At 37.9% G+C, this 25724-nt stretch overlaps 1 protein-coding gene across 1 annotated transcript in view; it reads right to left on the bottom strand.

The window, feature by feature from the left end:
- The window catches only part of LOC131062461 (allantoate deiminase 2), a 163474-nt gene that overhangs the window by 81177 nt on the left and 56573 nt on the right, over positions 1 to 25724 (bottom strand). The window contains exons 3-5 of the mRNA XM_057996124.2: positions 21005 to 21108; positions 20816 to 20900; positions 20600 to 20716 (exon numbers count right to left, since the gene is read on the bottom strand). Of these exons, the coding sequence (XP_057852107.2) occupies positions 20600 to 20716; positions 20816 to 20900; positions 21005 to 21108 (306 nt within the window). The remainder of the gene's footprint in view (positions 1 to 20599; positions 20717 to 20815; positions 20901 to 21004; positions 21109 to 25724) is intronic.

Raw genomic sequence — 25724 nt, 5'->3', positions numbered from 1 at the left:
GACCAGGGCGAAATGGTTTACTTGGGGCATTTTTTGGCTTTACTTGATCAAATTGAAGCGTCAAGGACGCAATAAGGGGTGAAATCAACATGATGGAGTATCTAGACTTAGTCGTTTGCAATGAAAAGTTGAGTTTTTGACCTTAAGGACAAAAATCGCTCCTGTCCCTCATTGAAGGACCGGAGCTTGTTTCTCAAAGTTGCACTGTCCTTGCAGGGCCAAGACAATTTTTTGATTCGAGGAGATCAAGGAGGACATGTTTCATCCATTGAAGATAATTTGAAGTAATTTGCAAACAAGGAAATATGCTAAAATGACAAAATCGCTCCTGTCCCTCACTGAAGGACCGGGGCTTGAACACCAAGTTTGCCTTATTCTTGCAAGATTAAATGATTTCGCGACTTGGAAGAGATCAAGTAAAGTACGTTTTTTCCATTGAATATAACTTGGATGGACCACGAAGGAGAAAATTGACCCAAGACACAAGTTCGCTCCTGTACCTCTCCCAGGGACCAAGGCGAATTTTCAAGATAGCTCTTGTCCCTCTCCAAGGGACTAGAGCGATTTTCTTAAAGGACAAGTTTTTAGCAAGAGCGAAACAAGTTTCAAGTTTGACATGAAGGAAGGAAGGCGTGATCACCCCGTTGAAGATGATTTTGAAAGTTGGCGAAACACAAATAAGCTTATAAATGCAAAATCGCTCCTGTCCCTCTCCAAGGGACCAGGGCGAAATCTTGGTTATCTAGCCTCTCCCTCCGAATTTGAATGGGTCCAAGTCAAGACACGAAGTCAAAATGATGTTTGGAATGCTTTAAAAGAGAACGAAGTTGCAAAGGACCACAGAACTTGATGGAATTGCCTAAATCGCTCTTGTCCCTCTCCCAGGGACCAGAGCGAACTCTTCAAGTGTGCCTAATTTTAGAGTATTACTATCGTTTGCAAGACTCAAGAAGGAATAAGAAACAACGTTTTTCACTTTGAAGACAATTGGAAGTCGATATGATCAAGGGTTCGCACAAAGAACAAAGTGGCGCTCCTGTCCTTCAGTCAAGGACCAAAGCGATTTCAATAAAGTCAATCGTTCCCTTCAAAAACTACGTCAAGGCAAGGTCATGCAGGATCCCAAATGTCTTTAACAAGATGATGAACAAGGAGTTAACATCAAAAATCAACAATTTTGTGCCATAAATACAAAATCGCTCCTGTCCTTTAGTCAAGGACCAAAGTGATTTCTATGAAATCAAACATCTCCCTCCAGAATCACGCCAAGGCAAGAATTGTGCAAAGTGAGGAACGCCTTTCGATGATGATAAACAAGGAATTGACCCCAAGGCTCGGCAAATTTTGGCTAAAATGTAAAGTTCGCTCCTGTCCCTCAGTCAAGGACCAGGGCGAAAATCTCCAGAATATCAAGTTTGCTTTGCAAAGGACAAGATTGGCATGCGTGGAACAAACAAAGATGATCATTGCCTACCTCGCAAGTTGATTTGGCAACTCAAAAGACAAGGACCAAGGAGTAAAAGCAAAAATCGCTCCTGTCCCTCACCAAGGGACCAGAGCGAAAAGGGTCTAAGAGGCATTCATTTCAAAAATTGGATAGATCAAACTCCAAGTTACGAATGAAGATCCCAGTTTGGACGTAAAGGAAGTGACTTTGAACGTGAAAATCAATCCAAGTTGGCTAAGGCGCTCCTGTCCCTCTCCCAGGGACCAGAGCGACGTGGTTAGTATCCCTTATATCTCTCATGTTTTGGCGCCAATAAATTTTGAAGTACATTAAATGCTAAAATTCGATAAAAACTTTGAATTATTTAATTAAATTGGCATTTAAAATAGCGCATAAGGCATTTAATAATTAATTTCGCCTTTTTTAAAAAAATCGAAATTATTAATTACAAAGGCATTTAAATTAATTAATTATTAAATTAAATAAAAAGGGAGAGCGCTTGGGGTTATATTTCCATATTTTTTATAAAAGTCGGCCTCCATTTTTATTTAAATTTTATTTATTATTTGCCTCATTTCTAAAAGTCGGCCTATGGGTAATTAAGGAGATGAGCGCCTATATAAGAAGGGTACTTTGAAGCATTTTAAAACATCATTCAATCATTGTTACATGCGAATTTGGAAAAGCAATAGAGGGAGCGAATTTTGATCCAAGGAGAGGAGCGAAATTTCCATCCAAGGAAGAGTGCGAACTTTATTGGAGGATAGAGTTGGAGCGAATTTTCCCTTAAGGCGTTGAAGACCCCAAGGGTGGTGAAGTTGATAAAGGAGGCGCATTTGCTAGGAGAAGCTCACGTTGAAGACTCCAATTTTCATTTTGCCTAGGCGAATTTCCTAATTTTGCATCTTTTTAGAGTTAGTTCTCAAGAAAGGTATGGCAAGATCTCCCTTGTCCAAATTTTGAATTTTGAATCGTCCTAGCCTCAATCTTGAATTTTGAAATTTGAATCTTGAATTCCAAAATTGCATCGTTATATTTAGGAAATGATAATTCAAGGATTTATCATGAAGTTTCCTAAAATTCAATCTTTAATCTAATCTATATTTCTATATTGCAAAATCCATTACTCATTATGAAATGTTGTGTAGGTGTCACAATGGCGACCCCGAAGACAGGAGCATCTACCAGTCGTCCAGCCCTCATGAAGGAAGATCAAAAGAACGAAGAATTGGAGACCAAGATCGTGTCGAAGTGGAGCAACATTGGAGATACCAACCTGGGAAACTTCAGTGTGAAGAAGTTTCAAGAGGTCCCTTACATTGGCAAGCCATCACCTGTCGCAAGGAGAATAATTGAAAGTGGCATTATCAAGGCGGCCGGCTTCCCTCCAACAAACCAGTGCCATGAGTTGATGATCGAGTGTGCTCGCCATTATGATCCACAGTCCAGATCGATCGTGTCCAAGGAAGGAAACACTTTGGCTTATCTTTCAGAGGAGGCTATCAATGAAGCTTTTCACCTGCCAGAACATAAAGATATGATTTATAAAAGCTTAGAAGGAGCCAGGTCCATGTACGAAGATGATCCAGACACTTGCTTGAGCATCATCAACAAGAATTGGTTACTCAAGAGTCGTCCTCGCCTGAGCAAGATTCCGAACACACCACATAGGATCGACTGCCAGGAGGAGTACAGAGATTTGATAACATTACTCAACCGAGTTACAGGGGCTCCTCAAGCCTTCTATTTTGAGAAGTGGATGTTCTACTTCATCCAAGTGATAGTTCAAGGAAAAGGAACAATTCACTGGGCTAGAATGATTAGCCATTGCTTGGACGTGCAGTTAAGAAGATTGAAGGCTACCAAGTCTTTCCACATGAGTTCATACATCATATATGCCTTGATAAGGAGTTTTGAATATGCAGGATTACCTCACAGGGGAGTGATCGGAAGAGGGCCCGGGGAAGTCAGAGTTTGTGATTCCTATATTCATTTGCATCATCCTCCAGGAAGTGACTACAAGTTAGTCAATGATACCTTCAAGATGAACATCACCAGGACATTGCAAGGCGGGATTCATAATCGGCTATCTCAAGATGCACAAGAGCTTGTAAAGAGGTACGGTGCTTGGTTCATCCAATTTCAGAAGTTTACATATATTAGAGTTCATGGATGTCCTTCACCTCCCTACATGTTGCCGAGATATCTGACAGACAGAATAGTGTTACTTGAGGTAACTAGACAGTTGGCAGCGTATGCAAAGGCATTCAGACACAGGCATGGAAATGGAGTTCCTGTTCCTATCATACTAGGAAATTCAGTTGAGGTATGTCCTAATGCTCTAGCCATGGATGATGCAGAAAAGGAGTTAGCTTTATATTCATTTTCATTCTTTGCCTTGAGAGAGAGTTTTGATCCTTATGGGTATATAGAGGAGACAGTCGGAAGGAAATACAAACATGAACCTCAGGTGGAAGACTTTGTGATGAATCTCTCAGATGATCTTGAAGTAAAAAGAAAGATGCATTCCAGATTGCCTTTAGACTTCATCAGGAAATGCAAAATTTACAGAGTGGCTGACCAAGCTCAGGACAGTGGCAGACATATGCAATCATCTTATGACTGAGAAAGCAAAGCAGTAAGGCTAGATTGGAATGAACCTGAAATTTTGGATCTAGATGCCTTGATGGCTCCAGTTTTGTCTTGTACTCGCAGATGGGTTGATGTGCAACATCAAAAGTTGAGAGAGCAGGGCATATCTATGACTTTTACTTTGGAGGAAAGGCCAGGAGAAGGCGGAGCAAGTGTAAGTGAAGGTGATCCTAATCCCAGAAGCACAAGCGAAGGCAACCTTCGAAGCGTAAGTGAGGGTAATCCTCATCCTAGAGGCTCAAAGAGAAAAGAGAGACCTGAGAAAAGGGAATCCTCCAAGAAGAAGCCAGAGGCCAACCGAGATCGTTCATCCGGCACATCTTCTCGACAAGAGAAGAAGACACTTGAAATGGAGGAATCTATGGAATCAATAGTACAGAACGACAAACATCAAGGAAGGTCCTAGCACAAGAAAAGATAATGGATGGAGGACCTCGTAGTTTACTCCAATGGTCAACTTTACTCCAGATGAAGGAGGTTCTTTTTGAGGACATCAGTAACAAATGCAATCAAGTTGAAGAGATTATCCATCCGATCCAGGACAAGGTGTTTGAAGTATTATGTACTATTCTTGGCAGGAGGGTTGAAGTTGAGACAGATGTGGATTTGCAAGAATTGGAAGAAAGAGTAAGGTCATCTTTTGCAAAGATGAGAATGTTATTACAGATGAACAACGGGATCAGATGTTTGCTACCATGCTCCTGATTGAGAAAATCAAAGAACTTGAACCTGGATGGGACATTGCTCTTCTCAAAGCTTTCGATCAGGTCATCCACTTGGAGGAACGAATGAGGAATCTTCCCGAGATTCCAATTGCTGAGATCGAAGGAATCGTGTCTAGATTCATTGCATATGCTAAAAAGGAGCATTGGAAAGGGAATAAGATTCTAGAAGGGAGGTTGTTATAGATGATGTGGCACCTTAATTATCATTGGTCTATGTCTCCTAGATTTTTGTGCCAAATTTAATATTTGGCTATGCATTTAATATTGTTCAATAAAAAGGGGGCTATTTGTAATAAACCCTAATTAGGGTTTAGGTGTCATAATCTTGGCCATTGATCTTCTTTTGATCTGGACCGTTCATTGTAATTGAGGATGCTATTTATACCCTCATTCATTTTCATTTTGATATAGATATAGAAATAGAATTAAGAGAGAGCAATAAGAAATAGTTAGAGTTTAGAGTTTTTGGAGAAGCAAGTTATTTTGTAGCAAGATTGAGCTTTGAAGAAGGAATTTCAAACAATTGTTGTTTATGATGGCTTTGAGATCAATAAAATATTGAAGTTATGGTGTTTTATTACAATTCTTGTGGTTATCTTCATGGTTGTTTACTTTCTTGAATCATTCTCAGTCAAAGTAGTATTTAAATTTGAAGGACTAAGTGTTGGGCTTGATCTTTGGTGAGATTCATACTCCAAACCACTAGCTTCTTACTGATTGTAAGGACGCCTTGTGTGGTCGACTGGAAATATTTGGATTGCATAAACCTTCATTCATTATTGAGTCATTGATATGTACCTTCATGGTAGTGCCTATGATTCTTGATGATTTGGAAATCATTATTCACCTTAGAAGATCGCATCAGTTTCAGTAAAGTTGTAATTCCTTGGCAATACTGAAGTTGGTAGAATCTTGCCAAGTCTAGCCTACATTGAGTTGTTCTTAGGATTAGATTAGAGTTTATCTCTTGCAAACCCTACCCTTTTGATCTTTTTTGGAATTCATTAGTATTAGGAAATCTTGTTCCTGCATTTCGGATACGTAAGTCCCCTTGATGAAACAGCAATCACAACGACCACTGGTGCTTATCCACACGTAGAGACCCTACATAAAAGAACATTGGAGTCATCTTGATTGATCCTTTTTTGCGACATCTTCAGCAATCAGAGACTTTATTCAAGAGAGGATAAGGTACCCTTGGGTATTTTATTCTGTGTATGATTGTGTACAAAATACACGTCAACAAGTTGTAACACACAAAAAACTAATTCTGTTCTCTAATTGTCTCAGCACACAGAATAATAATTTTGTTATTTGCGATTTAATTAAGATTGGAATTTAGTTAAGAGTTAAACTAACAAATTTGTTATGCAACGTCATTAGTTTGATTAAGGTAATAGCCGATGTAGAAGGATCGTGGCTCCACACAGGGGTCACGACCCTATGTGGAACCACGTGGTTTCACATAGGATCGCGACCCCCTGTGGAGGCATGATCCCATGGAAAACAAATGATATATATACACCACCCTCCCTGATGAATATATAGTGAAATACACAGCAATCAGTGGAAGATATATTCAGTTGCTTTTCGTATCTACAAAGGCAAATCGATAAAAGACACAAATCGGTTTTACAATCCTTCAATCATATGCTAACATTATAAACTCGACGTCACAGCAAATCAGATTGCTCTGTAAATCTATAATAGTCTATTTACATTTACACTCTGGACCCTTTGGAAGGGTCAGGAGCGAAATTCATGTTTTAGGCTAAATTTCTTCATTTTTCCCTCAACTTTGTTCTTAGACTTAGTTTTTAGATACTTCGTTCATCTTAATCAAGTCAATTTACCTTCAAGGTGATGTCAATTCAATGCTTTTGATGACAAATTAGGTCTTACTAAGGATTTTGCTTTGGACCCTTTGGAAGGGTCAGGAGCAAAATTTGTCCTTTAGGCTCAAATCTTGACCTTTTCATCAAATATCCACATCCAAGCTTATCCAAAGCATCTCCAAAGGTGAACTCAGGCTTATTTCCCTCACATCCATGCCTTAAAGTGAAAGTTTTGTCTAGAATAGGAATCAAAAGGGAGATAAGGAAGATTTCGCTTTGGACCCTTTGGAAGGGTTAGATGCGAAATTTGCAAAAGTGCTCAAATTCTTGACCTTTCTCCAAATTCTCAAATCTAGACTTGATCATTAGGCGTTTATCAAGGATAAATAGGCCAGCTTCTGTTAGATATTTGATCAGTCCCAAAGACACTGAGGAGGGGGGGTGAATCAGTGTCTAACCGATGGATGAAATATTTAAACTTGTTAGCAACTTTATAACCCAAATTAATGTACCGGTAAACAAGCAATAAAGCAATAAAGAGAAATAAGAGAGACAACATCAATGCACACCATAACACAAGATATTTTGGCGAGGAAACCTGGTAGGGAAAAACCTCGGTGGGATTTGTGACCCACAATATTTACTCACTGGCCAATATGAATAAATATTACTGATACAATAGGGGCCTGCACATGTAGGAAGGCCAACAGCCTAGAGCTCACTGCTTAATACAAATTAGGAGTCACACTAACTACAAAATTGGATGATTAAATCCAATGACAATGTACTGCTCAAAATAGCATCTACAATGCTAGATTCAGTACCGGTTTAAGCTTTGTCAAATACCTCTGCCATAAACCTTACTTCGCTCTGCTCTGCTCTTATTCGCTCATCAAAATTATTACATCAAAATGCATATACAGATATTCGCTCTCATAATCATTACCTAATTACATAATCTTCTTCTTTGCTTACATACCATACATACTTACAAAATGCCTTACAAGGTCTCACACATATATGAGTCTTTACATTATATCATGTCGGCTACAAATAATTAATTACATTACAATATAATTCGCATAAACAAGACTTTATCTTATGTCGGCCTGAGTGCCGATATGATTCATTGCCGGTGTAAACTGGATGCCGGTGTGAATGAACTTTGTGTAGCTGTCGGTGCCGATATGCAAAGTCTATTGCCAGTAAAAACAATAGAATCCTGTAGAACCCTGTTACCAGTTGGTTGCCATCAATGACAACATCAACCATTCTCATTTGAGTGTGTAATGTCAACAACTTCACATCAATCAATGCCTTGAACTTCATCAACTGGACCAATCTCAAAACCTCAAAGATGATATTCACTCACAAAGCTTCATTGACTTCCTCAAACTCAAACAAGACATAACCTAGCAACAAGAGCAAAGCCTGACCTAGGGAAGGCTTTCACAGAGACCCTGACTTAGACCACCTACTAACCCACTTCAACTTAAGTAGAGCCTGCTATCCTAATGATCTCTCTGGCAACTTTCACTGCAAAGACTAATAGCCAAGACCAAGCAAACAAGCAAACTAAACTAACCCTAGCAAGCAAAAAGTAGGGGTCCCCATTTGCCATGGGGCAATGTGTGAATAGGTCACAACAGGTTGGAAGCAAGACGTGAAAATCAAAGTTCAAGAAGAAAAGTTCAAAATTCAAAAAATTTCTTCCTCAAGGTGGAATTGCATGCAAGATGATGAATTTCGAAGCACGAAAAAGTTGGTTGTGTGAGAATTTTCTCTCTCCAGGACTCAAGACACGACAAATTTCCCAGACATGGAAGAAATGGTCAATTGATGAAAAGTCTTCCTTCAAGACGAGGTGTGGATGAGAACACAAGAAAATTATTTCAAAACCAAATCTCTCTATAAGGATTTTCTCTCTCCTCAAATTTCGGACATACATGAATCCTTCAGAGGTCGAAAAGATTGTTAAAATTCCTTCAGGAAAGGAAAATCTTCCAAAATGTCTTTTGTGAGCCCGAAATAGAAAGATTCTTGCAAAAGATAAGTTGGCAACATGCAAAGAGAACATTACGTATTAATGAAACACAGCGTAGAAAATTATAGTAGTTCCTATGATGGCGGGGTCAACTTGCATGTCGAGAACCTATTGAATGCATGGAGGCATGATGGCACATTTACTGCTGGCAGGTGTTTGACCAAGTGGCGGTTGATTCAATGCATGGCAGCCATCATACTTAATGAATTAATGAAGCATCTTTTGCATGTTGGGCGAACTTTGCATAATGAAGCATTTATTGCATGTAGCTGATTTTGGAGATGTGGAGTATTCACGGTATAAGGGGCAATTTCTGGCTTGATGGGGCATTTATTACAAATTGGGCGAATTTGAAAGAAGTGCATTTAATGCACAATAGATGCCATTTTTGGCAGGAATGTAACTAATTGTAAGTAGGCATGATGGGCATTTAATGTTTATTCCCACCTTGTTGCATCATGTGTGTGGAATCCTTTGGGTCAAACCTTAATTAGGGTTTGCATGTAATCAAGAATGGAGGCGCCTATAAGGGGGTAACCCTTTCATTTGTAAAGAAGGGAGATTTGTATGAAATTGTTGCGATAAGTTATTGAGATAATAACATTGATGCATTGTTCTCTGATGGTGTTCACTTAAGTTATTTTTCAAAACTTGCATGGTTTCACTTTCCTCACTTAGAGTAGAAGTAGAATAGCGCTTTGATTTCAATGGAGAATGTAATGATGTTTGATGAATTTACACGGTTCATACTTTTTGCATCTTGTTGATTCTAAGTTGTAGTGTAAAGTTAGCATGAGCCACTAAATTTGTGCTAACTTCGATTGTGGATAGTCATTTGGATTGCACAGTTTTGGGTATTCAAATGCACTTTCTCGATGTAAAAATCCTTCAACATCCCTAGAAGATTGCACCAGTTCTTGTGAAGTTGTAGTTAATCTTAGCGAAGTAGAATTTGGTTTATTTGGAATTCGTCCATTAGAGCACTATCTATTGATATCATTTCCCTTAGGAGTATATTTAGATCCTTCTAACCCTTTCCCCTTTAATTTCAGTTCATTCCAGTTTAGTTCATTCGTGGTAGAAGCATCACAAAATTGCTATATCTGATAATGAAGTTACAGCCATAGAAAAGAAGTGAAAAGAATGATCAAATGTAAATCCCCTTGGATTACCAGCAAACATCTACCACACGAGCCTATATCAACATAAAGTTGCTAGTACGTAGTTGGAACCTTGGAGTCAATGTATGATGTTCTTGCAATCTTAGCATACATTTGATTTTGATCAAGAGAGGATAAGGTGACCGTTGGGAAACTTTATTATGTGTTGGTGTGGTCACAAAACGCACGCCAATAAGACTCTATATAAACCTATTTGCCTCTCATTTGTAAGAGAGAGATTTTTAAGAATTGTCATCTACATGCTGCAAGTTTGAATACAAATCATTGAAGTTTGGTGGTTTTGTTTAGATTTTGTATGCATTTGTGGTTCTCATTGCCTCCAAATTTAGATTAGAACTTAGATTAGAATTTGTTTCAAGTATTTTTAGATTGGATGAAATAAGTGTTGAATGCATTTGAATGAAATTCGTTTAATCCATACCACTAGCTTCTTGCTGATTGTAAGATTGCCTTGTGTGGTCAACTGGAATTTGAATCGACTTAACTTCAATTATTGCACGTCCATTGGTATGCATTGCCTTGATGGTATTGATGTTGAAGGTAATAATTTGAACATCTATAACTTAACCCTAGATGATCGCACTAAGCTTGTGTTGAATTGTTCTTTGATGGTGAAATCTTGCCTAGTTGAATTTTATTGAATCATTCATTGCCTCTTGCATTCTAGGTTAGATAGTCTTAGAATAGAACTTCTAAACCCTCATCCTTTTGTTGAAATGTGGCGACTGATCAGCAAAGTACTGTACACTCAGCATGTATCCTCGCCGAGGTCCGGGGTCGGGCTGGGCCCCGGGCAGGGGTTCGGGGGCGGCAGCCCCCGAGAAAAGCCGGAGTTCGGGGGCGGCAGCCCCTGAAAAAAAACATTTGCCGTTTTTCGTTGATGAAAACGACATTGTAATAAAACCCTAAAAAGGCCGACTTTGTTTGTTGCCCTAAAAACGCATGTTATAAGCGATTGGGATGCTTAAGGCATTGTAAGGTTGATGTACTATTTTTGCTGGATAATAAGAAAGATTGGACGGCTGTGTATGGTAGACGTAACCCATTCTGGGTGAACCACGTTAAATCTCTGTGTTATCTGTGTCCTGTTTTATTTCTTTATCTTTTGTGTTTAAATCTGCATATAATTGTTAGTTCATATTTGCTTCGGATCTGCTTGAAACCCTAACAATTGGTATCAGAGCGAGGTTTTCTGTAAATTGGCAGGACTTTCAGATTTGAGTGGGAGCAATGGAGGATTCCAAATTCAAGGTTGAAAAGTTTAATGGCCAGAATTATCAGTTATGGAAAATGCAGATGGAGGATTACCTGTATCAAAAGGATTTGTGGCGGCCATTGGAAGGAAAAACAAAGAAACCAACCACAATATCAGATGAAGAGTGGGACATTTTAGATAGAAAGGCACTGGGATCCATTCGATTGTGCCTTGCGTCATCTGTAGCATTCAATATAACAGAAGCAAAAACGACTGTAGATTTGATGGCAACATTCGCTAAGTTGTATGAGAAACCCTCGGCTTCGAATAAGGTATTTCTTATGAAGCGTTTGTTTAATTTGAAAATGAGTGAGGGAGGATCTGTAGCAGAGCACTTAAATGAATTTAATACAATTACCAATCAATTGTCTTCGGTAAAAATTACCTTTGTAGAAGAGGTTAGGGCTCTCTTGATTTTATGTTCTTTGCCAGAAAGCTGGAATAGCTTGGTTATGGCTATAAGTAACTCTGCCTCTGGTAAAAATACTTTGGTATTTGATGATATTGTTGGTGTTATCCTAAGCGAGGAAAAGCGAAGGAAAAACACAGGTGAGACTCCAACATCATCGGATAGTGTTTTGAATGTGGAGAACAGAGGAAGATCAAAGGAAAGAGGAAAAGGCCCTGGGAATGAGAAGTCACGAGGGAAGTCAAAGAAAGGACGCTCTCAATCTAGAGGAAAGAAAGATTGTTGGTACTGCGGAAAGCCTGGTCATCTAAAGAAAGACTGTTGGTCTCGGAAAAACAAAGAAGGAGACAAAAATGAAAATGACAGTAAGGAAGCCAATATTGAAAGTAATACTTTACAAGATGCTTTAATCTTATGTTTGGATAATGTTAATGATTCCTGGGTAATAGATTCTAGGGCTTCATTTCATGCTACACCCCATAGAAAATATTTTCTAGATTATGTTCAAGGTGATTTTGGACAGGTATATTTGGGTGATGATGAGCCCTGTCAAATTGTTGGAAAAGGAAAGATAAAGATCAAGTTGCAAAATGGTAATGACTGGTTTCTGCAAGAGGTAAGACATGTTCCTAATTTAAGAAGAAATTTAATTTCTGCAGGACAACTAGGTAGTGAAGGTTGCATAGTTACCTTCTTAGACAGTATGTGGAAGGTCACTAAAGGATCATTAGTAGTAGCTAAAGGTGCGAAGGTAGGCACATTATATCTGTGTAAAGGTAACACTTACTCTACCTTAGCTGCTACAGATAAAGTTACTGTAGGGACAACAACAATAAATGTTGCAAGAACAGATTCGATAATGTGGCACTATAGGCTTGGGCACATGAGTGAGAAAGGGATGAAAATCCTTCATTCCAAAAATCTATTGCCAGGACTAAAGAAGATTGATTTAGAGTTTTGTGAAAACTGTGTTTATGGTAAACAGAAAAGAGTCAGATTTCTCAAGATTGGGAAAGAGAAGAAGAGTGAAAAGTTAGAGCTTGTACATTCAGATGTATGGGGATCGGCTCAGGTATCATCTCTTGGTGGCTCTTGTTATTATGTTATTTTTATTGATGACTCAACCAGAAAAAACATGGGTATATTTCCTAAAACAAAAATCAGATGTTTTTGAAACTTTTAAGAAATGGAAAGCTTTGGTTGAGAATGAGACAGGAAAAAAGTTGAAGTGTCTCAGATCGGATAATGGAGGTGAGTATTGCAGCAAAACATTTGAAGATTACTGTTCCTTAAATGGGATTCGAAAGCAGAAGACAGTTCCAGGAACTCCACAGGAAAATGGTGTGTCAAAGAGAATGAATAGGACCATCATGGAACGTGCGAGGAGCATGAGATTGCATGCTGGATTACCCTTACATTTTTGGGCAGATGCTGTACATACTGCTGTCTATTTGATAAATAGAGGACCTTCAACCCCTTTGGATGGTGGTATTCCAGAGGAGGCATGGACTGGTAAAAAGGTAAATTATTCTTTTCTAAAAACTTTTGGTTGCGAAGCTTTTGTCCATGTTGATAAAGAAAACAGAACCAAGCTTGATGCTAAATCTCAGAAATGTACCTTCATTGGATATGGGATAGATGAATATGGCTATCGGTTATGGGATTTTGAAAATAAGAAAACAATTAGAAGTAGAGATGTTATATTCAATGAGAAGGTTATGTATAAAGGACAGATGCAGGAAAAGAAGCATGAACAGGAAAAACAAGAATATGTGGTGTTGGATGAGATTCCTGAAAATGAAATGCCACAAGTACCTGATGCTCGGCAACAACAAATTGTCCCACAAACTCCTGCAAGTGTTAGACGTTCTACGAGGACAAGTAGACCCCCTGAAAGATTTTCTCCTTCTTTGTATTCTATTTTATTAACGGATTCTGGTGAACCAGAAGAATATGAAGAAGCAATGCAGGTAGATGCCAAACAACAATGGCAGCTAGGCATGAAAGAGGAGATGGACTCCTTGATGAAAAATAAGACTTGGGACTTAGTCCCTTTACCTGCAGAAAAAAGAGTCTTGCCTAACAAATGGGTTTATCGGCTGAAGGAGGAGGAAGGAGGTCAGAAAAGATATAAGGCCAAACTTGTGGTAAAAGGTTTTGCACAGAAAAAGGGTATAGATTATGATGAAATATTTTCTCCAGTTGTAAAAATGACTTCAATTAGAACTGTACTTAGTCTTGTGGCTGCAGATGATTTACATCTTGAACAATTAGATGTCAAAACAGCTTTTCTCCATGGAGATTTGGAGGAGGAAATTTACATGTTGCAACCACAGGGATATGAGGTCAAAGGTAAGGAGAACTTGGTGTGCAGGTTGAAGAAAAGTTTGTATGGCCTAAAGCAAGCACCCCGACAATGGTATTTAAAATTTGATAGTTTCATGGCTGAACACGGTTATCATAGATGTCATTCTAATCATTGTGTATATTTTAAGAGATTTGATAATGGCAGTTATATTATCCTGTTGCTTTATGTTGATGACATGCTTGTTGCTGAGTCTAACATGCAACATATAAATGATCTTAAACAGAAATTAGCCAGGTCATTTGCTATGAAGGATTTGGGTGCAGCTAAGCAAATTCTCGGTATGAGGATTACACAGGACAGGAAAAATAGAACCTTGAATTTGTCCCAAAGTGAATATATAAAGAAGGTGTTGAAAAGATTTAACATGCAGGATGCAAAAGCAATTAGTACACTTTTGGCTAGTCATTTCAAATTGACTAAAGAGATGTGCCCAAAGGCACAGGAAGAGGTTAATAAAATGTCTAACATCCCATATTCATCAGCTGTTGGCAGTCTGATGTATGCAATGGTATGCACAAGGCCAGATATTGCACATGCAGTGGGGAGCAGGTTTATGAGTAATCCGGGTATGGAACATTGGAATGCTGTGAAATGGATTCTTCGGTATTTGAAAGGAACTACTACGAAGGCATTATGTTTCAAAGGATCTAATGCTGCTCTAAATGGATTTGTTGACTCTGATCTGGCGGGTGATATTGATTCACGGAGGAGTACTACAAGGTATGTTTTTACTATAGGGGGAACTGCAGTCAGTTGGATTTCTAGGCTGCAAAAGGTTGTTGCACTTTCAACCACTGAAGCTGAGTACGTTGCTGCTACAGAAGCCAGCAAAGAGATGATTTGGTTGCAATGTTTTCTGAAGGAATTGGGTCAGACACAAGAGGATAGCCCATTATATACTGATAGCCAGAGTGCCATTCATCTTGCGAAGAACTTTGCTTTTCATTCAAGGACAAAGTACATTCAGCTCAGGTACCACTTCATCCAGACTATTTTGGAGGAGGGTCAATTACGGCTTGAGAAGATTCACACAAGTGAGAATCCTACCGATATGTTCACAAAGGCAGTTCCACAGGAGAAGCTGATTTCTTCATCAGTTTCCGTTGGTCTTCTTGATTAATTGTGGAATTTATACCAGTCAAGTCCTAGTGTTTTATCCAGCGGATGTTGCATGTACAGTGGTGTCGTGTAGTATCAGTCTCCAAGTGGGAGATTGTTCGGTGTGGAGCCTGATCAGTCTCCAAGTGGGAGATTGTTGAAATGTGGCGACTGATCAGCAAAGTACTGTACACTCAGCACGTATCCTCGTCGGGGTCCGGGGCTGGGTTGGGCCCCAGGCAGGGGTTCGGAGGTGGCAGCCCTCGAGAAAAGCCGGGGTTTAGGGGCGGCAGCCCCTGAGAAAAAAATTTTTGCCGTTTTTCATTGATGAAAACCGACATTGTAATAAAACCCTAAAAAGGCCGACTTTGTTTGTTGCCCTAAAAATGCATGTTATAAGCGGCTGGGATGCTTAAGGCATTGTAAGGTTGATGTACTATTTTTGCTGGATAATAAGAAAGATTGGACGGCTGTGTATGGTGGACGTAACCCATTCTGGGTAAACCACGTTAAATCTCTGTGTTATCTGTGTCCTGTTTTATTTCTTTATCTTTTGTATTTAAATCTGCATATAATTGTTAGTTCATATTTGCTTCGGATCTGCTTGAAACCCTAACACCTTTTGCATTTTATTCGAAATCTTTATTAGAATAGATCACGCTCATATTGCAAAATCATTTGAAACCATTGGCAAACCCATGTCCATTCATGATAACCTTGAATCATTTAGAACGATTGTGTAAGTCCCCAAGTGAAAATAGTAAATCACATCAGCCATTGAGTTACCCACATGTCAAGAATTGACCGTAGAAACCTTGGAATCGTCTTAGTTGATCAGATATTTAGCATCTAAGGTGATTTTGTTCAAGAGAGGGTAAAATACTTTGGTATTTTATTCTGTGTTCGATTGTACCTAAAACACACATCAACAGGACCCCTCAAAATCAACAAGGAGTGAAAAGGTTCAAACTTCCTTTGCTCATTGAAAACCACAAACTACTTTTGACTCATTTCCATTGGTTTGTCAAAACCCTGACCTACCCCAGGAGTACTTCCTTTGCCTATTTAGATCCCTGATCCATCACTTCCTTTGCCCCTACATATCCACGACCTAGCAGTTGCTTACTTCCTTTGACCCCTGAAATCTCCAACCAGCCTATGATACATTTCCTTTGCCCTATCAGAAGCCCAATCTTCTCCTAAGCACTGTCAATGACCCCTAAAAAGCCTGATCCTGCATATGTTTGGATAGGAATCAGACCAAAGCTCAGAAATCAGACCTGAAAATGATTAAATCTGACATTAAAGTTGAGTCTAAAAGTATGACAAAATCAGACATAAAATCAGACCTTGGAGATGATAATCAGAAATTGAACAAAAGAAATCCATTTCAGATTTTAAGATTGATATTGTTCTTGATCAAGATTTGTGTGTGTTTTCAGGTTATAGAGGCAAGGAAGAAGGAACTCCATCACTTGAAGGAGATGAAGACTCGCACGTCAACGTCAGCATGTTCAAATCGAAGACAAGTGGAACAAAAGGTCAGCATCAATATCAGAAACATGAGAGATAGAGCAAATACAACATGAGAATGACGAAAGTTCAACACTTTTGGAGCTCAACTTAGAGAGAAGAAGATCACTTCAGCATGGCAGGATCAATGCATTCGTAGCATCAAAGGAAATCAACACATATGCTTCACTCTTTCAACATTACACTTCAAGTTAAGGAAGTATATGCAACGTGAAGATGCAAGCTTGCTTCATGAAGAGAGAAATTTCACCACACAAAAGAGATCAAGGACAAGTTCAAGACATCATAAGGAAGCAATTTTTACAAGTATCTTGAATTTCCTCCAGAAATCCAGGAAGTTATTGCCAATATAGCAAGGAAGTGATTTGTGATGAAAGCTTCAAGATGAAGATAATCAAGTTAGCCAGGAATATCTCCCACCATCATATCATCATTGTGGGAGCTTGGAAATGTTGAGTATCAAGAGATATGCCTCCATCACAAGCCGAAGTGGCAACCAAATCTTATCCAATCATATTATTCCAAGTCAAGGTGTCCAGATTCGATGCACCTAGCTCATCCATCAAGGAGACAACTTCCACATGTGGGCACAAACTTCAATGTACCTAACCTCACCATTCATTGGTCAATTATTCAAGGAAGGATATGTGTCCCAATTTATTGTAAATTAATTCTTGGTCAAGCATTAAATGCTTTGTAATGGGTGTAGCAAACCCTAATTAGGGTTTTCTTATTTCAATCTTGGCCATTGATTATGATTCGATCCTGGCCCTTCATTGTAATAAGAGCACTATATAAGGTTCCACTCTTTCATTTGTAAACGTTAATAGTGAATAGTTCAAGAATAGTTGATAGCTAGTAGATAGCAAGCAATTAGAGTAGAGTAGGAGGAGAAAGCAAAAATTGTTGCCAAACTTGTAAATAAACTTCCTTTTCATTGAAGTTATGGTGAAACGTGTTGTTCTTCTACATAATTGCATAGTTTCTTGTTGGATCCTCACGTTAGATATTGATAATTAGATGAATGAAGGAACTGTGTATGATCAATGGTGGAATTCATATATACATACTACTAGCATTTTGTTGATTGTAAAGTGTCATGTGTAGTCAACTAGAATCCTTAAATGAGCTTAACTTCAATTGCTATTCACAATTTGATATGCATTGCCTTGATGATATACTTGTTGTTAGAAGTGATTTGAACATCTTATGCTTACCTTAGAAGATCGCACTAGCTTTGTGGAGATGTTGCTTGCATGTCAAAGCTTATAGCTTAGTTGGAATTTTATCAAAGATTTTCCATCGCTCTTACATTCTAGGAATAGACTAGATTCTCTAAACCCTTCCTCTTTTTATCTTTTTCTCAATCCAAGTCAGTTAAAGAGAAAGCATCACCAAGTTGCAATATTGGATGGTTAAGTTCCAGAAGCATTCAAGCACATTCAAGATTCAACATAAGTCCACCTTGTGATTCCAACAATATCACATCAAACAACTAAGTCTATCCAAGAGCACATCAAGACCTGACATTCGAGAACCTTAGAGTCATCCCATTTGATCACACAACTAAGCATTTGGGGAGTCTTTGTTCAAGAGAGGATAGAATACTTCGTATTTTATTCTATGTTGCATGAAGTCATAAAAAACTCATCAACAGATACCTTCCTTGTTTCTCGACTCCCTCCTCCCTAGTGTCTTCCTCTGAAGCCCCCTATTCTTGATTCCTTTGCCATAGATAGATTTTCGATACAGTGCAGATTGTTTTCAAATATTTCAGCAACCTCATTCTCAAGGTTCCTTCCTCATCCTCTTCTTCGTCTTCTGCATCCGGTATTGACTGTACGGACTGATTGTTTTCTTGATCGGTGAGGTCTTTGTTCACTTCGTCAAGGAGTGCTAGGGCTTTGGTGATTTCCTCCCACTCGCTCCATGCATGAGGTGTTGTTCTTCTTCGCCAAATGGTCTCTCCTAACTACGGATTTGGTTGACACTTTTACTTTTTACTTCTTGCTAGACTTTGGGATTCCTCAGTGATTCTCTGCAACCAATGTTGTTCACTTTGCTCTTTGATCCGAAGAGATCTTCTCATTGATCCCTCTCCCTCCTCTTTAGTGTTTATAATACATCTTCTATCCTTATTTGGTCGTAAGGGAATTAATTGTTGAAGTCGCGACATCTATTTGTATCATTCTTTTCTTCCTCCCTCAAGTTCCTTTCCTCATACCATTGTAGTATTTGTTCCCAATGTCGTTCTCAATCCCTTTCCTCTCGAAAATTTCGAAGGGCAATGAAGTTAGGTGCCAACAACCTTGGTAGTCTTTGGGGGAGATGGTCAACTGCATCATTCACTATGAGGTTATCTCAGGTAATCTCAGGTATCTCTCGCTGGAGAGCCTCCCTTCGAACATATCGGTTGATAGATGCTTCCCTCAAGTATACCAAGTCTTGCGTCAACTCGTCCTTAATCATGTTTTCCTCTTCCTCAATTTCCAATAGTTCTAGTTCGAACAGTTAGCCCATCACATCATCATACTATGTGTTGCCATACTACCTCTCTGTGACTTAGATCTCTAGGCTTCATATCAGCAACGTGCCAAAATGTTTACTCCCACAAGGAACTTATTAATTACAATGCAGGGTAAACAGAAAGATCATTTGCAAAACATAGAATAACAGAATGTAATAATGTCAACTTCAAGTACAAGAGTGTTTCAGAAGGATATTTCATTCATTACCATATGCAATGTGTACAAAATCAGAACTGGTTCTTGAGACAACAATGAGTACATAAATACTATCCGATGGTTGATTAGGATTACCAACTGCTAGGAACTACCAAAACAACTACCCATCAGGAACAAATGTCAACATTACATAAGCCGACTAATACTTACATAGTTAATACTTCGGCTAACAACATATTTATTTATGAACACTTGGCATAAACTGCTGACTACACCCCTCTTCTAAGGCCTTTGGTGAAATTTGGATTAAAAGCTGCCTTGACTGTCTTTGTTAGTCATTTTAAGTCCTTCCAAAACCAATTTTTGGTTCCATGCTTCGATCAAAAGCATTGCTGGGTTTTTTTGTTCTCTTCTTTGTGGTTGGTTCCTGTCTCTCATCTTGGGAGACTTGCTTTGTTCGCAGTTTTTTTGTAGTCTCACTTCTTGTGAGACTCATCCTGCTTCCTCTATGGCTGGTTTGTAACAGGTTTGGACCCATTTCCCATGTTTACCTTAATCAAAACCAGAGATCGGAAAATTGCCCTCGGCAAGTCCGAGTACAATTTATGCCCCCCGAGTCTGGTGAGCTCAGACTCGGACTCATCCGAGTCCAGGGGGCAAACTCGCCAGACTCGCCGAGTTGGTGAGATTGGCCTAAAATTGCCAAACTTGGCGAGTCCAGTGCCTAAAACTCAGCCGTCGGCTGGGTTACATAAAATGACAAAAAAAAACATTTTAAAAAGTTTTTTTAAAATAAATGATCTCGTCTTTGTTCACTACAACCTCCGCCTGAGAATGAGAAAAATTAGGGTTACAAAATGTCAGCCAATAGAAAAATAACACCCGATGCCTTTATTATGGGGGGAAACTGCGTCGATAGAAGTAGGGAAAATTTAACCTCCGAGTCTGACACTGATTGGATCGACCAAGTAGATAGAGAGGCTGAGAAATTGGCCTTGCTGAGTCCGAGCCGAGTCCGAGTCCCATTTCACAAAGTTTGTAAACAAAATACACACTAAAATGCTTGTTTTTTGTGTCTTTCCAGGTGTTCATTAAAAAAAATGGTCCCCAAAAAGTAAATGATCAAGTTATGGTACTATTTCAGGAGGATTGATTTGTTTAATTCTGGTTTATTGATAGTGGTTCTTGCGAAGAAGTAGAAACAAAAAACAATAAACTATTAATTAGAAGCATTAGTTCCATACTACTTTTTTTCATGGATAAAATTTACCTACTTTAGAGTATTTTTTGCCTAGGTACCCCTTACTTTGTGTGTATTTGATGCTATATTTAATTATGGAGACAGAAGAAACTAGATTGCATTCACACCTCAACTGGTCGTGGAAGTTCTTCCAATTTTCCACTAATTCTGAGAGCTTTGAGTGCAGCTAGAGCACATATGATGCCCAATGATCCATCATACATTCCAGCATCAACAACTGTATCCTGTTTCATCCAAAGTAACAATTATCAGATTTTAAAATTCTGGATTATTTTTCTTCAGTATTTATTGATGAACAGATTAATTTCAGATGGTTGAGTTACCAAGTGAGAGCCAATCAGAAGTTTTGGGGCACTGGCATTTGCTCCATCAGTCAGACCATGTACATTCCCCATATTATCAGTCCATCTGAAAAATTATAGCTTGCTCAATGGATATATTTGTGCCATATTTGTGCACAACTAAATAGCTTCAACTCAAAGAACGGAGAGAGAGAGAGAGAGAGAGAGTACGTTCTCAGTCCAGCATCCTGCATCCATTCTTCAATCAGATTCCCAGCCTTTATAGCTGCAGCGCTCAAGAAAGTGCGTTGGAGGTGCTTCTCAGCATCACTAATCTGGTAACAGAGCTCACAATCAAAACATGTCCCTTTATTAACATGATATGTAAGATGAGAATAGCTTCCATTTCTAAGACAAAGCTAAAATTAAGACTTACAGATTTTTCTACTGTCTATTCATTATCATAGGAACTAATATGCTTTCCATTAAGCTAATCTTACTTATAATGTTTAATAATTTGTGTTGCAGAAAAAATGGTTGTCTTAAGAATGGCTCTAAATAATTCAACATAGCAAGACTTTTGTACTCAATATTCAAGCAATTCAATAAATTGATGGGCCTATTAAGTAATTATCTCAACAGGCTAACCACTAAAGACAAAAGCAAAGCAGGAACAATTAAATGATGACATATGAAGACATCCACTAGTGCATAAAGGATCTAATATAGATAGCAAATAGGAGATTCACTGAACAATAGTATGAAATTGCACAACATTCTTCAAGATGCATACAGCTTTAATAGATCAAATGCAATAGAAGCTAAGAAATATCATCATTCTTTGAAATTGAATAGAATCTTGCTTGCTCATGTTGTACCAATTCAATCAATAAAGCAGTGAATTCAGTAAACTCAATTTAGAGAAACAACACACCAGGTCCAAAGGATTTTTCACTTAGTAAAAAAGGTGCTACTGAAATTCATAAAGGGGCCTTCGGCCCTTTATCCAACAACGAATGCAACCTTAACATTTATTTGCAATGGCAATAAAGCATAAGACTACAGAGTTGCAATCAGATTAGCAGAAAAATTCTCTTTGCAGCGTGTTTTACTTAATCATACCCAACATAGAAACACAACTTGTAGATTTTCTCCAAATTAAATAGTGTGGTTGGTTGCTAGCAAAATGCTCAGTCCTAGTACAAAAGCATGAATGCACGACTGAAATTAGACATGAAGGCATATGGCCATGTTAAATTGGATTTCTTGTTCATTGTTATCAAGGGGAAGATATTGGAGGACATGATGGTATGAAGCTCTTCCAAAGACAAAATGTGGACTCCAACTTGATAAATCTTAGGCTACCACAAATTTTTTCTACTTGTTAAATCTAAAAGGATGTCATATTATTTTTCTATCTTGATTACTTCAGTAAGGCCAAATAGGTCACTTCATCAGATAAGAATAATGGTTGTTATGCATCATTATTTTGTAGATCATACAATGTGGATGGGGCTGCCACAAGACAGGAAGCTCAAACTGGGAACCACGTTTTGTGTAAACAAACAATAACAAGTGCATTAGCTATTTTTCCCAAAATCCAGTCAAATAGCAAAAAGTAATTTTTAGGCCAGATTTCATCTGTCTAACACTTTATGTGCCACTTTAATTCAAATGCATGATTATTTGAAGTAAACGAATAATTTTTAATATTAGAAGTAGAATGGTTTTTTGGTCAGCCATATCGTATATGCAAAAATTTATTTTCCTTTTCACAAAGATGTTAAAAAAGTATTGATAGTCATTTTCAATAAAGTACTCGTGTCCTCTATCAAAGATTCCAAAGAGAACAGTTACAAAGAAAAACACCACCAGAGTTTATCTTCATAGCATAAAATCTAGCACTAATCGATGTTACACCAAGCTTCCATGAAGGGATGACTTTGGGAGGCCATTTTTAAGGGGCAATAGGGAACAACTACTAAAAATATTGGGAAATTTTAAAAATGTAGGAAATTTAAAATATTCACATGATAACATTGATAAGGCATTTATCATATACATTATAAAACATTATTACATAACATTAAAGCTGAATGGAGATTTCATATTAGAGTTCATTGCTTCCATTGTCAACATACATGTATATTATATAAAATTACAACAGAATGCACAAAAGATGAGGTCATCTATGTATGTATATGAAAACATTGCATGGCCGAAAAAAAAATTCTTTCTTTTTCAAACTAGATTAAAGGTTTGGGGGCTACAATCCCTAGTGGGCTCAATATGCAATCTTGTCATGGAGGACTAGGGGCAACGCCCCCAACTGAGTTGAGATGTAGTGCCCCTTGCAAGGTCCAAAGGTAACACCCAGGCGTGTTTCCTATCACGATACAAGATGGAGTCGGGGGGTAGAGCCCCCACCACCATGCTCAAATTAAAGCCTTTGAGACCACACAAACCTTCAAGGTGCATGCCATTTTCCATTGTTTTATGGAAGATAACACCCATTTGGAATTTAAGCTCAAAATCGAACCTGTAGCATATAAAAACTTGTGAATATCAATCCATACCTACTAATAAAAATTCCAATGAATTAATTGCTATATTATATATTTGTTCCTTGGGTAATTTGCACTATTTTTTATTTTCTGATTGCTTTTTAGTGGGAATGGCTGGCTGTCCCTAAATTTCTGCAGCATTTCTGGGACGTTTTTTATTAAAGTTGACAGTGAGGGGATAGAGGGGGAACATTTCCAAAGTGTACCCACATTCCCAATATGAGAATTCTGTGAAAAGGTAGGGGACACATCCGCATGTATTATAAGCATTGATTGAATTCAAATATCCTTCCAATTTGCATTAACTGTTAATGCATTGCAGCTCCTGCAAGATAAGTAAACCATACTCGTATATGTCTGTTATCATTTATATTTTACTTACTGATTTGAAACATGATAAATTGCTATAAAATAATGGTATTCATTCGATTGCTATAATATATATTGATATGTTATCGGATTGTTAAAACCCGGTAACATATTATGTGCATCGAACCTCAACTAAATGCTGTTGTTAATAAAGCACCGATTCAGTATTTGCTATCGTGTGCAAACAAGCACCGCTTCATTGCTTGGTAAAACACTTTAGTTAATTAATGAAATATGCACCGATTCCAATATACACTGTGCACTTTGGTTATCGGGTGCATTAAGGCACCGATCCAAATTATGATATGCAATATGTTTATCGGGGTTATATGTGAACCGACCCATTATGTAAATAGCATTGTGTTAAGAGATAAAACAAAAGTATATTGAAAAGGCACCGATCAATGGGTGCATTGATCGGTCATGCCTAAAAAGGCATGACCGGTCAATACACCTATTGACCGGTTGCCTAAATGATATATATACCAATTGAATTCATTTGGAGAAGACATTGAAAAATATTAAAATGATCTCTCTCCCACAGTCTGCACATAAATAAATCAGAATTGTTAGACACAAAATTATAAATTGCAATCACATAGCATTGCTAGTATTTAACTTGTTCTTCAATAGAAATTGAATATACTTTACATTAACATAAAAAATAAAAAACAATAAGAATAAACACACATAATAAAAACATTATATGGGCATTACAGATCACTTTTGCAATGCACAGTATTCAAAAGAAATGAAACTTCAACATCTTCCCATATGAAAAGTTTCCCAACCAAGAGAGAGATGTCATATCCTAAAAAGGCTAAAATCCTTGATGCCAATGAATACATAAACATTGAGCTTAGTGCCCTGTAAAAATCTAGAAAGCTACTTGTTGACGTACGTTTTGTGACCACGCGCAACACAGAATACAGATTTCCAATGGTCACTTTACTCTCTCTTGATCAAAGTTCAATTGTATGCTAAGATTGCAATAAGTTCAAACAACTAACTACAAGGTTCCGATTATGCAATGGATGTGACTCAGTTGGCTTCATGTGATAGGCTAGTAATCCAAGGGGACTTACGTTTGGGTCGTTCTTTCACTTCTTTGTTGTGGCTGGAACTTCATCATCAGATATGGCAATTCTGTGATGCTTCTGCTTCGAATGAATTGAACTGGAATAGATTGAATTTAAAGGGGAAAGGGTTAGAAGGATCTAGATGTACTCCTAAGGGCAGTGATATCAATAGATAGTGCTCTAATGGACGAATTTCAAATAAACCAAATTTTGCTTCCCCAAGATTAACTACAACTCCACAAGAACAGGTGCAATCTTCCAAGGATGTTGAAGGATTTTCACATTGAGAAAGTGCATTTGAATACCCAAAATGGTGCAATCCAAATGACTATCCACAATCGAACTTAGCACAAATTTAGTGTCTCAGGCTAACTTTACACTGCAACTTATAATCAACAAGATGCAAAAAGTATGAACCATGGAAATTCATCAAACACCATTACATTCTCCATTGAAATCAAAGCACTACTTTACTTCTACTTTAAGTAAGGAAGGTGAAACCCTACAATTTTTTAAAAATAACTTAAGTGGATGTCACGTCCCCTCCTCGATCGTCACATATATATTAAATATTATTAATTAATATAATTACCAACGAATGATTATTTGAAATTTATTTTATTATTTAAATTAATATTTATATCTACTACTAATAATATTCTCGAAATATTCAAATAAAAATAAATTAATATTATATTATAAACATAATTTATATATTATAAATTATAATCATAATTTATTCTTAACCATAAACAAGTGCGACGTCCTTATCCAGATGCTAGAACTCTAAAACCGAACAATTAAAGGAAAACTCCTTTATATATAATATAAGACATCAAGGACCTCATACAAAGACATATGAAGAAGGAAACAATTGTGATAGTCTCATTAAAGCTGACTCTATGGTTAATAAAGATTATAGATATGAAGACACAAGTA

The sequence above is a fragment of the Cryptomeria japonica genome, chromosome 8, assembly GCF_030272615.1.
Source record: "Cryptomeria japonica chromosome 8, Sugi_1.0, whole genome shotgun sequence".
In the NCBI taxonomy this organism is placed as follows: domain Eukaryota; kingdom Viridiplantae; phylum Streptophyta; class Pinopsida; order Cupressales; family Cupressaceae; genus Cryptomeria; species Cryptomeria japonica.
The sequence above is the reverse complement of the archived record's forward strand: the minus strand, read 5'-3'. Positions and strand labels throughout refer to the sequence as shown.